Source organism: Typopeltis vanoorti, chromosome 23 (assembly GCF_054136105.1).
Source record: "Typopeltis vanoorti isolate ZY-2024b chromosome 23, IOZ_Tvanoo_1.0, whole genome shotgun sequence".
NCBI classification, from domain to species: Eukaryota; Metazoa; Arthropoda; class Arachnida; order Uropygi; family Thelyphonidae; genus Typopeltis; species Typopeltis vanoorti.
In genome coordinates this window covers 50,832,938-50,851,570 of record NC_143571.1, presented here as the reverse complement: position 1 = coordinate 50,851,570, position 18,633 = coordinate 50,832,938, and the positions used below count along the sequence as shown (strand labels likewise).

The window sequence follows — 18,633 nt, the reverse complement described above, 5'->3', positions numbered from 1 at the left end:
ATCGAGAGGAACTAGCTTCCTAATTAACTGCTACATAAAAAATAAAATACAAGAAATAAAATATATCACAAACAGGATTGCAGAACTCTACTTTAAAATAAACAGATGTTATAAATTAAGAATTATACAAGTTTATGCACTAATCTCAGACCAAACAGAGGAAGAAATTAACACACTTCATGAAATTATTATTACGGGTAACTCCAAGTAGTCCTTAGACTCATCAAGGGAGGCGATAAACATCATGTCAAGAACTATTCAGCATTCGCACAGTATCTATCATACTTTGCTTTGAACTCATGCACAGTCATGGCACCCACAACAGACTCTGGCAGCTTATTCCACTCATTCACCACTCTCCAAGTAAAAAAACCTAGTTCTAATACCCTTGCTCAATTTCCATGGATGGTCCCCTAGTTTTCCTACCACCACACCTGTTCTGAAAAACTTATTCTGAATTAATCTTGTAAAAACCACTCAGTAATTTGAATGTCTCAATCATATTACCCCTTTTCCACTAAAAACTTTAACTTCCTATCCATTAACACTCCCAAGTCTCTAGCTTCTTCAATTTCCTGGAGTACAGTTCCACCAATGTGATATACTGCTGATAATCTTGACATGATTATGTCAAATCATGTCAGTTTAATGTGGCAAAATGCATAACCTTACACTTTGCCACATTAAGCTGACATCCATTCTCCTTAGCTCAGTCTGCCAATCTATCCAAATCATCTTGCAAAATTTTGACATCATGCGTATCCACCATTGCTCTACCCAACTTTGAATCATCAGCAAATAACTGAACAGTTCCTCTCAGGTCCTTTCCTATATAATTAATGAACAATTAAATAGCAGTGGTCCAAGAACAGAACTTTGTGGCACACCACTAGCCACAAGCCTTCTTTTGGAATCTACTCCTGAATAAACTACTCTCTGATATCTCTCTATCAACCTCCCTCCTATCCATCTCCATGATGTGCTGCGGTTTACTGATTAGAATTCCATGTGGTATCCTGTCAAAGGCCTTTGCAAAACTCAGCAGTATCACTGTAAACCATTACTCTTATCAAATTCAGTCGTCACTGTATTTTAAAACGTGAGCAAGTTAGTGAGGCATGATCTACCCTTCAAAAAACCATGCTGCTCCCCATACAGGATCCCATTTCCATCTATCCATTCCTGTATTTTGCTCTTGACAACTTCTCCAATATTTTGACAATGACTCCTGATATGTTGATCAGTCAGTAATTTGCAACAGCAGGCTTGGAGCCCCCTTTATGCAATGGAACTATTTTCCCCTTTTTCCATCCCCTCAGAACTAACCCAGAGCTGAGACTTAGATTAAACAATATGGTCAAGGGCAATGACAATTCCTTTGCTGCTTCATGTAAAACTCAAGCTGGTATGCCATCCAACCCCAAAGATGTATTCACATTAAGGTTCTGTAATATGCTATTCACCTCCATTTCATTCAACTCAGTTCCCGTATAAGCCATCAGTTCCCTTATGCCTGGAAATAATAGACCAATTGGTAAATAGCAATGATACATTTTTTTACGATCTTGATGGGATACTTCAGTGGTAAAGTAGGTGTAAGAGATGCACATCTTGCAATAATTGGAATAGATGGAATAACAGAGGAATGAAAATGGAGAAAAAAACGATAGCATTTGCTGAATACTTTATTTAATAAATACATAAAATACATCAAAAAAAGAAAGAATAATCAAATGGACATGGCAATGTCCAAATGGAGAGGTGTCTTAATGAGATAGATTATATTTTAACCAATAGAAAATACACTGTTCAAGATACAGATGTAATAAACAGTTTCAACACAGGTAATGACTACAGATTAGTGAGATCAAAAATTGTTATCAACAAAAGATGGGCAAGACAAACTGATCAAAAATAAGACTATTGATTTAACAAATCTGAAAACTCTTCCAGAAAGAGATAGAAAAAGAGTTTTATAATATTGATATGAATGAAGATCTGGATAGAAACTATCAAATAATAACTGAGATGCTACTAAATAATGCTAAAGAGATTGGTGGAATTAACCAAAAGAAAGATGAAAGAAAACTGTCTGATAAAACCCTAAACCTTTTTGTTAATCTGTAGTGAGAAAGAAGGTTTAAGGTTATTAATTAATTTGTCCATAGGAACAAAATAAATTAATAACCCTTAAAGATGAAAATTTAGTACTAATTAAAGACAAAGAACAAATCATAAGAAGAATGGAATCCTTTTATATGACATGGTACAGTGTTCTCCCCAGAAAATTTTACCAGCCAGGTGGAATGAAGCATTAGCCGGGTGTACAAAAATTTTGAATGAGTTAAGAATGACCCGTTTTCATAACAAATTAAAATAGTAATTTTATTAGAAATTACTTCAAACAAGGATAATATTTTATATAGTAATTATAACAAACAAGACTAGGATTTTTCTTATTTTCCCATTAAGTAATGAAAAACCTTGTAATGCTCACAGCTTAAAATTCTATACATTAATTCTTCTCAGAAGCCCAGTTGCAGCAGCTTTTTCGTAATTAAAATCTGTTGAATCTGGTCTCTCCAGTGAAATCAGCATTAGATTATTTAGCGTGTTCTGACTGATGTGATTCCTCATATAGATTTTTATCCTTTTTTAATGCAGGGAAACCCCTTTCACATTCAGCTGTGTTCAAAGGTATGGCCAGTCCAACAGCAGCTAGTTTTGCTAAATTTGAAAAGACTCTTTGAGCTCAGATGTTGTTACTAATTTCAGCAGTATTTGTCTTGGATCTAGATTTTTGTATGACTGTCCATTAATCATTTTTGATGCAACTGCTCATTATAGTTTAGTACTTTCATAGTTTAAAACTGCAGGACTTCCATTTCTAGAATAATAAAAAAAAAAGAATCTCAGAAGCCTCACATTGATCATGACTTTCTACATTGAAAAGTCTTGAAAAGCAGGAAATGATTGGCATATCTGGAAATCTTGCTTCTAAGTGATTAATAACTGTGCCTATGTATTTATCATATATTGCAGTCTTAAAGGCAATAACATTAGAATCTGAAGTGAATGTGGAGATCTGACCATTCATCTGAAAGATGCTGATAAAGATTTTGAAAATGACTGCCAGGAGTGTCTTTCAATTCCCTGATGGATAGTTTTCTGGCTTCTGAGACTGGCTCTATTTCAGTTAAGTCAACATCTTGCCTTTGCCATGATCTAGACAAGTTAGATAAATGCGGTAACACATCTGAAAGCATCATTAGTGAAGCTACGAAATTGTATGTTCTGCTATATTTACTTAAACCTTTAGCTGTGATATCATTTCGTTCAGTGGCCTCTCTTTCCAATGCAGCTATAACACTCACCATGCATTCTCTTAGAGACTGTATAGCAGAATCATGAGACAGCCATCTAGTGCCACTAGCCATTTTAAGTTTAATCTGAGGACTGCAGTATATTTTGGATTTGGGTTAAGACAGCCATCGTGACTGAGGAATTTTGGAATAAAAACGATTGCCTTAAGATTAAACATGACTAAATAAGGCACTTCATTGTCAACCAAGCTTTCTTTTTGAAGTCTTGTGCATGGCATAGTTACCCAAGTCACTTCCTTGTTTGTGGGTCGTTCACTCTTTCTGCATTTTATACAAGTGGAACACATCATTCCATTATCTTTCACCACTAACCAATGGAATTTTTTAAACCACTCACTGTTAATACCCAATAAACGGTGTTTAGATGCACGTTTTACATTTGAAAGAGACTGCAGAAATCGCCGATTCTGTTGTTGGTGTCTTCGCTACTATGCTTATCGGTTTCATTTTTCTTAAAATAACTCTTAAGTTATTTTAAGAAAGATGATTAATTTAATAAATACAAAATATCATTGTTATTAAATTAATCAGAACAAATCACGGAATTGTGCACTGACAGTAATACCCGAGACACATAACGCGTGTTATGTCACAATTTTACTATTTATAAGTATTAATTATTAGGAATGGGAATTGGTATCACTCGAGACTGATGTCATAGTCCTTGAGAGTTTCGAGAATTTCCTGAGATCACAATTATATTTGATGCTCAGGCTTATTTTCTTTTACAAAATAAATACTTGACATCTTCAGACAAAAACCATTAGTAAGAAAAATAAATGTAGATTTTTAACATCGATTTTTGCCTACGATTTGAATTCACTCAATTTTCAGAATTTATTTCTTTCAAACATCAAAATTATGTCTCTTTCGTAAAAGATCTTCTTTGCAACTTGATGCGCAGGCCTATTTTCTTTTACTAAATAAATATTAAATACTTGACTCATGATCTTTGGACAAAAACCATTATTAAGAAAAATAAATGTAGAGTCTTAACATCGATTTTTGCTTTCGATTTGAATTCGCTCAATTTTCACAATTTATTTCTTTCAAACATCAAAATTATGTCTCTTTCGTAAAAGATCTTCTTTGCAACCAATACTGTTGTACTTGAGATCCTGATTTTTGTCTTCTTCCGCGTACAGATTGGTGTGCATCAAAGTGAATATCTGAAGCTCTCGAGATTGGTTTGCAATGCAAGAAACTGAGCTGGTCTCATGAGTAGCGAGACTCTCCTGTTCGATTTCTCATCACTATTGATTAAAAAATGTCTTAAATTATTTTTCCATTCTTGCTCATTATTTAGCCATGTCAATTCACAACATTAATTAGCCAGGTGGCCAGTAAAACCAGCCAGGCGGTTTGCCCATTGAAAAGGTCCTGGGGAGAACATAGTAGTAGTATGAGAGTTGTATATGCTGTATATGATGTGTTTTAGATGAGTTGAATGACAATTCCCAAGACAAACCAATATGAAAATAAAAATGTCACATTCCAAATGGAAGAGAAAGAAATATGCCCTGTTGTTTTAAAAGAAAAAGCTCGCTATGCAATGGGTAGTATAACTAATGGAAAGATATCAGGTGAAGATGGGTTACCAATAGAAGTTCTGAAAGCAGGTGGAATACCAGTCATGCATTTGTTAAGAAAATTTATACATCATGACTAAGACAGAAGAGAATACCAAAGAGTTGGAATAATGCTATCCTTTAAAAATTTTTATCTTTTTAAAAACTATAATAATATAGTTTTTAAAAAGAGAGACAGACAGAGAAGATATTAAAAATTGCCACCCTACCAGTCTCCTTTCAACAAGATACAAAATGGAATAGATTTTTGCAAACCTCCAGAACAAGTGGAATTCAGAAAAAATTAAAGCACCATTGATCATATATATGAATAAGACAAATAATTCCATCCGTTAATTCCTCGCATATATGGTGTTCCTAAAATCCATAAAGAGAACACCCCATTACGCCCAATTGTAGAAGGTATTGATTCTCCTACATACAATCTTTCAAAATACCTTGCCAAATACCTCAAAAGTTTTTCAGGGAAATCACCTTCCTTTATCAAGAACACTACAGAATTTGTTACATACATCAAGGATATTACAGTTGATGAAAATGACATCATGGCTAGCTTGGACATAACTTCTTTGTTCACTAATGTCCCAACAGATGAAGTCCTAACATTACTCAAGGACAAGTTATCCAAAAAAATGTTAGCCTTGCTTACACATTGCATCAGGTCCGGTTACTTCAAATTTCAAGATAATATTTACAAACAAAATCATGGACTGGCTATGGGTAATCCTTTATCTCCTGTTCTTGCAAATATTTACTTAGAAGATTTTGAAACCAAGGCTATCTCTTCCTTTATTTTAACACCTAAAGTTTGGAAACGTTATGTGGATGATGTCTTCATTGTTTGGAGCCATGGACATGAATCCCTTATGGTTTTCCTCGAACATCTCAATAGCCGACATCAAAGTATTAAGTTTACTGCTGAGCTTGAAACGGATAATTCCTTGCCTTTTCTTGATGTCAAACTGACTCGCTCTTCTGCTGGTAAACTAAAAATATCGATATATAGAAAACCCACACATACCAACAGATATCTGCACAGTCAATCCCATCATTTCCCTCCTCATAAGCTTGGAATAATTTCCACCTTGGGACATAGAGCCCGTTCTCTTCTTGATGATCCAAATGAACTGCTTACAGAAATAAACCATCTGAAAACTTCTTTCGAAGTTAATGGATATTCCAAGAAAATCATTAACAAATTCCTTCTTAATCCTCCCAGACATCACTCAGAAGAAACAAATAGATTCAAAAGCAATATATCTATTCCTTACATAAGTACTGTTTCACGTAAATTAGCAAAAGTTCTAAAAAAATACAATATCAGAACCTTGTTCACTCCACTTCCAAAGATCCGTTCCTTAATTAGCCACCCAAAACCTTGTCATCATCAACTCAAATACCCTGGCGTATATAAAATATTATGTGACTGCGATATTCCTTATTTCGGGTAGACAGACAAATCTGTTGAAATGCGTATGGAAGAACACATGAGAGACATTACTTACAAGAGACAGCGAGCAAGTGCATTATCAAGTCATATCCTCTTCTCGGCTAATCCTAATGATAATAACCAAAGTCACAAAGTCTGCTGGGAAAAATCTACAAACATCTTCCGTTGCAGTGACAAAATAGAGAGAAAAATTGTGGAATCGAGAGAAATCATCTTCAATCCTGTTCATCTAAATAACAACTTAAGCTACAACCTCCCGGATAGTCATTCAGCTGTAATCATGTACTGGCGTTCATGTGATGCAGAAAGCACGCACTCTCCCAACAATGCAACAAATGAAAGAACAGCTTCAAATACAACTACAACGTTTTAATGCTAATTATGTATAAAGACTGTCTATGATGTTCATAGTCTTTTAACCCTCAATGTTTAGTGTTTTTTCTTTTATAATGTCACCTGAAGAAGGCTGTTACAGGCCGAAACTAGTAGTGTGTTTATATTAAAACCTTTTTAATTAAATCTCGGTTCTAGTCATTCAATATTTTTCATAAAAATATATATATATATAAATTCATCTGCATTTCTAAAATCAGGAACAGATATGAAACAGGAAGATGCATTTCACCTAAATTATTCAAGATATTTTTAAAAACTAGATTGAAAAAATAGAGGAATTATGGTAAATGGGAAAGAACTAAATCACCTACAATATTGTTCTTTTTGGAAGAACTTCAACAAATGATCATTGAATTGAATTCAGAAAGTAAAAAAGAAAGGATTAAATATAAACAAAGACAAAATGAATATAATGTATAATAAATACATAACCAAAATGCCAGTACAAATGAAACACTAGAAAACTGATATATGAGTTTAAACCTCCTATATTTACCTATGACAAAAGATCAAGTAGCAGGTGGCCATAAAGAAATTAAATGTAGAATTCAACTTGGTTGGATAGCTTTTGGAAAACACCTTGACAAGGAAATATTCCGATTTGCATTAAAAGAAAAATATTTGACAGTTGTATACTTCCGGTCACGACATAGGGACTTTGACTAAAATATTGACCAAGAAGTTGAGGATTATGTTACAGGAAAATGGAAAGATTATTACTCAGTATTACCATTCTAGATAGAAAGTGCAATATGTGGGTCAGAGCTCAGACTACGATGAGAGACATTATAGCAGCTAGTAAATGATCCAAATAAGTTTTAAAAGAGGTATACCGTGAGTAGACACATCGATACAAAATTAATAACGGAAAAAACTCATTTCATTACTCCATTACTCCATACTTCAAGGATATCTTTTTCTCCCGTTTTCATGTCACCTTTATCATCTCTAACTCCTTTTACAGCACACTTTCTTCCATTCCTAAGCTTCTTCAACAACCTCCAGAATATTTAGCCACCTTCTTGATATTTATTTTCTATATTCTTGCCAAAGTTCTCCCATGACTTTGTTTAGCATTCTTGCATTTATCTCTATATTCTCTAAGAGCACAAGCTGACTTATTTGACAGGAACATTTGATATGCTTTCTTCTTTTCCTTCACTGCCTCTTTAACTTCCTGTGTCCATCAGGGAGTTCTGATTTTTTTTATCCTTACAGACCTCACCACATGCCTCTCTGACAGAATCAATCAATGTTTTCTTCAGAGTTTGCCACTGAATCTCCAAGGTTTGATTCCTGTTCTCAAACTCTTTCATTTTTTCTTCAATAATCTTTCTGTATTTTAGTCTACAGTTCACATCTGAGAGCTGCTCAACTTTTATTCACTTTAAAACTTTCTTACATGTTATTCTTTTCAATATGAAATTCAATTTTATCTTGCTCAAGACTAGATAGTGATCACTTCCAATTTCAAATCCTCTGTACATTCTGGTATCCTGCACCAGGAAGAAAACATCACTATCAACAATAACATAGTCAATGAGACCTTTCTTATTCCTAGCCTCTTCTCTCCATGTGAATTTGTGCACATTTTTATGTTGGAACATGGTGTTAGTAATAATGTCCTGAGCAGAAATCCAACAGATATTTGCCATTATTATTAGCTTTGCTCTTTTCTTCAAATTTTCCCAAAATATTTTTGTATGTTTCACAATCATTTCCTACTCTACTATTTAGATCCCCAACAAGGACCAACTTTTCATTTTTCATTGTATCAGTGGCTTTTTCTAAAGCCTCAAAAAAATTCCTCCACTTCTACCTTAGTAGAACCTTCTGTGGTACCATACGCACAAATAAGTCTCATTGTCCAGTTCCCCATTCTCATATTTGCCCACATTACTCTACTTGAGACTGACTGCCATTCAAGAAGATTAGCCTCGTATTTTGTGTTGAATACTACGGCTACTCCTTCTTTTCGTTGATTGTCATTGCCTGAAAATAACATTTTGTATTTATTGCTCAGAAAGATCTCACCAGTTTTGGTCTTTTTTGTTTCAGTCACCCCGATTATGTCGATCTGGTACTTATCTAGTTCCTCAGCTAACTCCATTTCTTTGCCATTCAGGCTTCTTACGTTGATAGTACCGATCTTTAACTCTGGTGATGTTGAGTTGAGGTTTGTTTTCAGATTTGTTCCAGTAGCTGACTTTTCGCGTTTGCCCTGGTTCCCTGGCGAAAACAACGGGGGCCTTGTTTAACCGGGTGATGCCCCAGCCGGCATGAAATTTTGTCATGTTGTACCATCATTTTTAATTTTGGTTTAACCAATAAGAATACAATTTGGTCAGCTAAATCTCAAATTGCCAGCCCATCCTCGTTCGTTCAGTATCCAAGTAGATACCCAACAGGGTGCACCACGAGAAGGTGAGGATTGGACATTAGGTCAGAAGCCCTGGTCGGTTCTCCGCATTCCTTTAAAGGCTATGTGGAGGTCTCCTCTCAGTTATACAGCTTTGACCCTTAAGCACCCCAATTTCCATTATTATTGGCTTTGCTCTTTTCTCATTTCCTAAAACATTTCTATATGCCTACGATTAATTTTTGCTGTTTACATCTAAAGCAAAGACCAACCTTTCCTTTTTTTAATTATGTCTTCTCTAATGATTAAAAATAAATAAATAGATAAAAATCCTCTTCCTCAGAACCTTTTGTGGGACAAAAGGCACAAATATGATTCATTATCTAATCAATCAAATTTTTCGTAGTTTAATTGAAATATGCCCACATAACTCTACTTGAAAATGTCTGCCAATCAAGAAGTTTTCGATGTGTTCTTCATATTCGTTATTGAATACTATCACTACATCTTTCTTTCTCTGATCACTAGTGACTGTATATAACATCCTATATTTAATATTTAGCAGAATCTCAAATGTTTTAGTCTTCATCTCAATAACATAAATTATGTTCAGGTTGCTTTTCTAGTTGGTCTGCCAGTTCTGCTATTTCTACCTCTTTTCTGTAAATACTTTTTATAATGATAGTGTCTATTTTCTATTCTGTTGAGAGCTTGAGGTTATTGTAGTAGATTTTTCTATAGTTCTCTTGGTTCCCTAATGAAAACAACACACACCTTGTTTAATCAGACAATGGCCCAGCCAGCATATTATTTTATCATATTGCACTATCATTTTTGTTTGTGGTTTAAGCAATATAGAATGTAATATGGCACCAGCTTTTTTACATTTAGTATCCAGAGGGATATCTAATAACAGGGTACATCACAAGACAGTGAGGATTTGATAGTGGGTCAAAATTTCTGGGTAAAAACTTACTAATAAATTATAACTGGTGAAGAATAGACCAAGTTGTGATGACAGCTACCTTCATTGATTTTAGCAATTTACTATGATACATTAAAACCTATCCATAAGAATGTAAGGGCTCTTCCAGATAATAAAATGATTGTTTAAGCATTATTAGAGATAAAAGATTAAAAGATCTTCTCAAAAAAAAAGAAGAGAAGACTAAGATGTAGATAAACTGATAAATAGTTAAACATTATCCTGCATTATAATATCACATCTGTGTTATAACATCTCATATGCTTTGATATTAATCATTTTAGTAAGTGATTAAAAAATTAAAATGTGCAATATGCTATCAATGCTAATATAATATTAACCACTCTTCTTCAAATCACTCTATAAAACATTTTATGCTGTTTGAAGAGAATTATTTGTCTTCCTATTTGATTTGCTTGACTATCTTCACAGAATTCAGAACCAGCTTGAAATTCTTACTATTTTCCTAAAAATAAAGATGTCATGAAAAAATTTTAATGTTAAAAAAAGGCATAAAGTCTGAAAATTTTCTATCTTACATAATGAACATCACCTGAAGAATTTCAGCACCTATAGGATCAAGAGGTGCCTGGACCACTCTTATATTGAAGACACTGTGGCTTCGACTGGACTCTGTGTTCAGTGCAGTGTGTGCTACTCGGCGTCGCTGTTGTCCTTTACAGAATGCCTCAAGAGCTTCATCTGCAGTTTTAACTTCAAGTTCTGTGGTACCAAACACATACATATTGTGGATGGCATCCTCTCGAAGAATTTTAGACTGAGGTGGCCTAATATCATTGATGCAACAAATAAAACTTTATTACACTTTTATTATGATAAGACTACTTGCAAGTTATAATTACAGAAAACTTGTACATTTTTATGCATGATAGCATGTTCATAAGAACATATACTCAATATACTGCACCCTATTTTGAAATAACTGACTGGATTAAAAAAAAAAAAAAAAAAAAAAAAAAAAGGAAGCAGACTGCATTCATTGCACAATGACTGTGCAATGAATGCAGGAATTTTTATAGTCGTTAGAGAAGACAATTGACACACAAAAAAGGAAAATAGTTGGTCTTTGTTGGAGACCTAATAAGCAAAGTAGAAAATAAATACCAGACATCTAGAAATCTTTTGGGATAATATAGAGAAAAGAGCAAGTTAATAGCAGTGGTAAGTATCTGCTGAATTTCTGTTCAGGATAAGTAGTCGTCATTATTGATACTATGTTCCAACATGAAAGGGTGTACATTCACATGGAGAGAAGATGCAAGAAATACAAAATTTTGACTATGATGATACTAAATATCATATTGGAAAGAAAAAAAAAGAAGAAGAAAAAAAAAGGTAATAATGTTTTAAAAAAGAATAAAAGCTGAGCAGCTTTCAGAGGAAAACTGTAGGACTCAAATATCATCATCAAATTCCTGCCATGTACCCTCAAGGGGTATACAGGATATGATAGTACTACATGAAAAATTTACATCATTACTAACTTCCTATCTACAATTTTACTCCAAATCAGTCTGTTACTTGTCAAGACTCCAACATTATCAGATCTTATATTTCTATTGTCTAAGGCACATTGTACCTTATCAATCCACCTATATCTTGGTCTTCCTCTGGATCGTTTTCCTGCCAACCTGGCAGAGAATACTTATTTTGCTAATCTTTCCTCGCCCATTTTGTTTAAGTGACCATACCACCTGAGATTAGCTCTGCTAACGTATTCCTGGATGTTGACAATGTCAAGTTCTTTCCTAATATCCTCATTTTTAATATATTGCCATTGATGCCATCTGCTCATGCCTCTAATCTTTCTCAGGACTCTCATATCTGCGGTCTCTAGTCTTTGGTCAACTGTTTTACTTCTGACCCAGCTCTCAGATCCATAAGTTAAAACTGGTTTGAACACTGTCTTGTATACAGCTAATTTAGTGTTCCGAATAATTTCTCTCTTATTCCAAATGAATTTATTCAATTGACTTCCTACCATACTAGTTTTGTTGATTCTGTTGTCTATTTCCAAATTTAATTCACCATCTTCACTAAAAATCATGCCTAAGTAGCTGAAATGTTTCACTTGTTCCACAGGTTCCCCGTTCACAACACAGTTGACATTTTCAACAATTCTACCTATTTTCATTGTCTTTGTCTTTTTAATGCTCACCTTCATACCATATCTATTATAACAGTTATTCAATTTAGTCAGGGAATCTTGCAAACTTGTAGCGGATTTCTTTAGAAGCATAACTGTCCGCATAAAGCAAAGAGCTGGCATTAACATCTCCAATTCTGATATCATGTTTAATACCACTTTCCTTCATAATGTGATCCATATAGATAATGAATAACAGAGGGGATAATGTACATCCTTGTCTCACACCAGATTTAACATTAAACCATCTTCCTGTACTTCCTTCAATTCTAACTGCCGACTTACAACTCAAATACAGACTAAGTATTGCTTGATATAATGCCCCATTGACACCATATAACTGTAGCGTATATTGAATAGCTTCTCTCTTGGCACCTTGTCATATGCCTTTTCCAGATCGACAAAACTTAAATACAGATCTTTGTTATAGTCCCATGCTTTCTCCACTATTTGTCGTAAAGTGAAGATCTGATCCTGACAGCCTCTATTTGGCCTGAATACAGCTTGTTTTCAGCAAGCTTTTCTTCCACAATTCTTCTCAACCGTTTCTCAAATATAGAAGTATTTATTTCAGAAAAAAATTAGTCTGATATATCAACAAACAATCAAATCGTGGAGACTGTGGGAACATCAGAAGAAAATTGACCTGATTCAGCCAGGCATGCATGAGGTGAAGTGTTCTTACAGAATAGAAAAATCAGCACTCCAGGGTGGACTCAAAAATATAATAGTGTGTCTCGGAAAAGAAGAAAGCATATAGAAAAGTCATCATTATCAAATTCTTGATATGTACCCTGAGAGGGTGTACAGAATATTATAAAACTACTACAGAAAAAGTTCAAATGATTACAAATTTCTTCCAATGACAATTGATCTCAATTGTCAGTACTCCAATATTATATCTTATATTTCAAACTTCCAAGCACCATACCAGCTTTTGCTTATTCTTGCATCTATTTCCATATTTAATTTGCAATCTTCACTAAAAATTGTGCCTAAACATCCTAAATGTTTTTCTTGTTCTCAGGTTCTCCATTCAGGATGCAGTTGATGTTTTCAGCTTCATAAATAGGAGAATGACACCATTCTCCAATTTATTATAGCAGTTATTAAATTTAGTTAGGAAATGCTACAGACTTCTACTGGATTTATTTAACAGTATAATATCTGCATAAAGTAAACTGCTGAGTTGAATATCTCTAACTTTGAAGTCAGCCCTAATGCCACTTTCCTTCATAATGTTATTCATATATAAAAGGAATAAAAGCAGAGATAATGTGCACCCTTCTCTTACACTTGACTGACATCAGTGCATCTTCCTGTACTTCCAATTCTGACTGCTGACTTGCAACTCAACTATGTCCCAGTTATATCATATAACTGTAGCTTTCGAAAAGGTTTTCTCTTGGCACCTTGTTATATGCCTTTTTCAAATCAATGAAACTTACAGGTCCTTGTTATATTTCCATGATTTATCAACTATCTGCCATAAAGTAAAAATCTAATTTTCATAACTTCGATTTGGCCTGAATCTAGCTTGTTCTGCAAATTTCCCTTCCACAATTTTTTTTAGCATTTTCTCAACTATGCTTGTATAAATCTTGATGTACCCTGAGAAGGTGTACAGAAAAGTCACATAATGAATACCGTTTAGCACTTTACAATTTTTTATTACTTAAAGCTGAACGGTATTCATTTCCTATATTGAAAGATGCTAGCAAAGAAAATCAGCTTGTACTCCGAGGACAATGCAGAAAAGTGAAGTAGATGCAGCTAATCAGAAAACATGGAAAGTCTTTATTAAGAATATAGAAGATAAATATCAGGAATGTAGTAAAATATTCCAGAGGCTATTGTAAATCCTTGGAAATGGAGAAGAAAATATTGTTAAATGAATTGCTGATGATAAAGGTGACATGAAAAGTGAATATAAACATATCCTAGTTGAACAGAGTAATTACTTTGAAAGATTGCTAAATGAAACAAGTGATAAAACAGTGGTAGAAAATATTCAAAAGGAATGGAGTCAGGAACACATATCAATACTAGAGGTAGAAAAACCTAAAGTGTGGAAAGGCAACAGGAGTGGATGATATTTGACCAGAACTTTTCAAATTTTTACAGTTGATGCACTGCACTGCATCTTTGTCAAAAGGACAAAGATGCAGTGGAGTGCATCAACTTGTCCTTCTGACAAAGAAGTCTTTGTCAGAAGGACAAATTCTAGATTAATGGAGAACACTCATTAAGGAATTTCCTTAATGAGTGTTCCTGGTAAGATTTATGTAAGCATACATGAGAGCAGGATAAGAAAAACTGTGGAAGAGAAATTGGAGAATAAGCTGGGGTTAGACAAAACAGAGGTTGTCACAATCAGATTTTCACTTTAAGACAAATTATGGGAATATATAACAAGATTTATGTTTGAGTTCTGTAGGTCTGAAAAAAAAAGGGATGTGACAAATGTAAAAGACCAAGAGAAAACTATTCAATACGCTATAATTATATGGTGAAAATGGGACATTATATCAAGTAATACCCATTAAGGCAAAGAGTATAGATGAGTGGATGAGGTAAAAAAAGTTCTTTATTTCCTCTTCTCTAGAAGGTTGCTGGACATGTTGCCATGTTCTGCCCTTTGGAGTTTTGATTATTCTGCTTTCTGTGTGTGTGGGGGGATAAACTTCATGTGCATTCTTCTGACCGTTTTCCCTGTTTTATAAGACTTTATATTTATTTTATAAGACTTCCCTGTTGGATAAGACATCCTGCTATCTCTATATGAAATGGACTAACTCACCTTCAGCTGGAAAAAAAAAAACTCTTATTAAAAATGTCTTCATGTCCTAAACAGGATTCAAACTTAGGTCTTTCAAACCAAACACCAGTGCTAATACCAACTGAGTTATGAGGGCTCTTTGCAGGCTACAAAACATTCTATTGTGGTTTACTAGAAATGAAACATTTGTTTTATTGTTTATAAGCAAAGTTTATTCTTTGGCATTAAAATACTACAAACTGCTTTTTGAGATATTCACATATACATCCATAAATTTATTCACTCTTAAAAGAATAACATCATGGGTGTGACTTTGATAACATGACAAAAGTTTTGACAACATGAGCAGCCAAACCTGGTTCGGTCGACTATCACCAGAGCCAATTTGTGCGGACTATAGGAATAATTTATTAGAGTGAATAGTTTGCTATAGCAAATTTCCTAGCAAAATCCTATGTAACTTTGGTCAGGACTCTTTAGTATCTACTATATAACTACACATTGTTCATTTTGAGAAGAATGACATAACTAAAATAATTTGTTTTTGGGTTATCTGCAGAAATTGAAAGAGAAACTTGAATTATATTTCTAGAAGAATGACATAAGTACTTTTATTCACATACAATCATTTCTCCGCAGTAAATAGTAATTTACTACAAAAAATTTAAAAAATTCAAATTTTGTTTCCAAAAAAATTTCATTTTTTGAATTAAGTTGTTCTTGCAAATGAGCGATATATTCATACAAATCACGACACATTTAATCAGTGAGTAAATGTGTCATGTGCCTTTCACACTGCTTTTATAACAAGTCATGTTTTTACAATATTTGATGCATATTTCACAAATCCTTTTCATACATTCTTTTTTTTATTTGTGCTGTAATATACTTACTTTGGTTTAATGAGATCAATTGGACTATCTTCAAGCAAGTCATAAATGTAATTATTATAGATTTCAACATATGAGATAAATACAGCATACACGTTATCAGTATTTATTTGGTCAATTTTTGTAGGATCTGTGACTCTTCCAATCCATTCCAAGCTCTCTTCTTTTCTAAAAAAAAAAAATATATATATATATATATATATATATATATATATATATATATTATACAACACACACACATAGAATTAGTGAATACAATAATAATCATAATTTTCTCATGTACATACTTTCAAAAATGTACCCGTTATTATAGTTTAACACAATGAATATTTCATGACTAGTTTCTGATCAATAACCTTCATCCAAATCCATCATTATTTGTCATGTCTTTTCTGACTTGCTACTCAACTCCTACATTTCAGACTAATAAAGCACTCCTAAATGCATCAATCAATCTATATTTTTATCATCCTCTCAGTCTTTTCCTACCATTTTAGTCTAACACTTGTTTTAACTACTCATTCAACATTTCTCTCTTCTATTCTGTTTAACCCCTCCCTCCCCCAACCGGCCATGATGTCTATGGATGTCCAGCTAAATCTGGATATGATTCTGCAACACCCGTTGAATAACATGGATAAGAAGTGCAATTTGGTCTCACTATTTCATCCACGTCACTGATAGGGAGATTATTAATACTTTTACGATCTTTCACAATATCTTCTTTTGTAATACAGTTCACACTTCTCATTTCTTTATCTCAGAACTCTCTCATATCTGCAATATTTGATCAAATGTTATTTCTAATCCAATTCATTTCTTTAAATCATATATTAAATTAGTTCTAAACACTGTCGTATATACTGTTGGTTTTGTCTTTTGTTCCATAGAAATTTATTCAACTGATTTTCCAGCCTTATTTATTCTGTTATTTCCATATTTAATTACCCATATTCAGTAACAGTTTCAAACCAAAACCAGCTAAAATGTGTAATCTGCCATATAGGTTCAGTACAGACAGTGCAGCAGATGTTTTTTGTTTCCCCTGCCTATTTTTACAACTTTAGTCTTTTTACTGCTGATTTTCATACCAAATTTCTCACAGTAATTATTTATTTGGGCTGAAAACTCCTGAAGATTCATAGCAGAATTTATTTATTATCATTAGTGTACAGCAACTGCCACAAAGCCAGAAGACTCATGACAGGAGACCCAATATCTATTATTATACTTCTCCTTAAACAAGTTCAGCCTAGAATCCAATTTACAATGGGAAGGGAAACTAATAATAGTCTAGCCTTCATAGACACCGAGTTAAGATCCTTACCTAATGGTATCTCCTGTTCTTTTCAGTATACAGGAAACCCACTCATACAGGCAGATAGAATTCACAAAATTTCCCATTGCCCTTTCTCTTAACAACATCATTAAAACACTAACCAGTAGAGACTATAACTTTTGTTCTCATGAGGCTGCATCTCTTGAAGCAGAACTCAATCATATACACATCTATCTAATGGATACAGTTCCCAGAGAATCAAAAAATCAATCCCTCCCCCAAATTCACAACCTTCTTTGTAGAAAGCTTAGTAATTCTATCAATTATGTCAGAGGCACATCAGAAAAAAATAGTCAGAACCTGAAAGAAATAAGTCCACACAATTTTCAAGCCCTACTTGAAACTAGCTACCCTTATCTGCTCCACTAAAGACCAACTCTCTCCTCTCTCAGTTCCTGGTGTATAGAGTCCAAAGCTGACCTACTATGGACAGGCAGGAAGATTAGGTACCATCCACAAAGAAGAACAAAAAAATACATCTGCAGTCATGACTATAGTAAATCAGGCCTTATAGACCATGCTTTCAGACATGGCTCACAGAATCAATTGGAACAAGACCATCATGTTCCTTCACAGCAAATTTAGAAGAGAAAGACAGTTTTTTAGAACATGCAGTTGCATCCAAAAATCAGCCTAACCTGAATAAATATGGTTGCATAAAACTTCCCAAAATATGGTAAACAGTAATACTTTGAGATCCCAATTTACATCCTAGCCAAAAGACGCCCACAGAGGGTATCCCAGCTAATTAGGATTCTAGTCTTTCATTCACATATTTCACAAAATTCAGATTCACGTGCATGTGTGTGTGTGTGTGTTATGTCTCATATTATCCTCTGAAGATATCTCTGTGAATGGGATGAAATACTGGTAGAATTAAATATTATTTTTAATTCTTTCTCAGTGCTGTTTCACTCCATTAAGCCTCTAACATGAGTTTTTTTTTTTTTTTAACTTGTCTCCCTCATAACAATCTTAAAGGGACTAAATATACTTGTTACAGCACTCATACAGCTTTGGAAATACTTGGAAAATTACTCTACTGTGTATTTAGTTCTGCTGTCATTCTTCTGAATGCCATAAACTATCAAACTGACACCTTTCATTCTCAGTTTCAGCTTGGAAGCAGTAAAAATTTGCAGTAGCCAAGTCAGATAAGTAAGAAGAGTGACTGAGCACTGCAACTTGCTGGAGGGCCAGAAAATGTCTATATGTGCCTGTTCAAACATTGTTGAAAATGTTTCCACTTGGTTATACTATAAATTAAAGATACCAAGAAATTATATACTTGGTTTA

General features: G+C 33.8%; 1 protein-coding gene across 1 annotated transcript in view; it reads right to left on the bottom strand.

The window, feature by feature from the left end:
• Positions 1-18,633, bottom strand: part of pav (kinesin family member pavarotti) — a 222,903-nt gene that overhangs the window by 153,677 nt on the left and 50,593 nt on the right. The window contains exons 6-7 of the mRNA XM_090412700.1: positions 16,002-16,166; positions 10,716-10,950 (exon numbers count right to left, since the gene is read on the bottom strand). Coding sequence (XP_090268826.1) covers positions 10,716-10,950; positions 16,002-16,166 — 400 coding nt within the window. The remainder of the gene's footprint in view (positions 1-10,715; positions 10,951-16,001; positions 16,167-18,633) is intronic.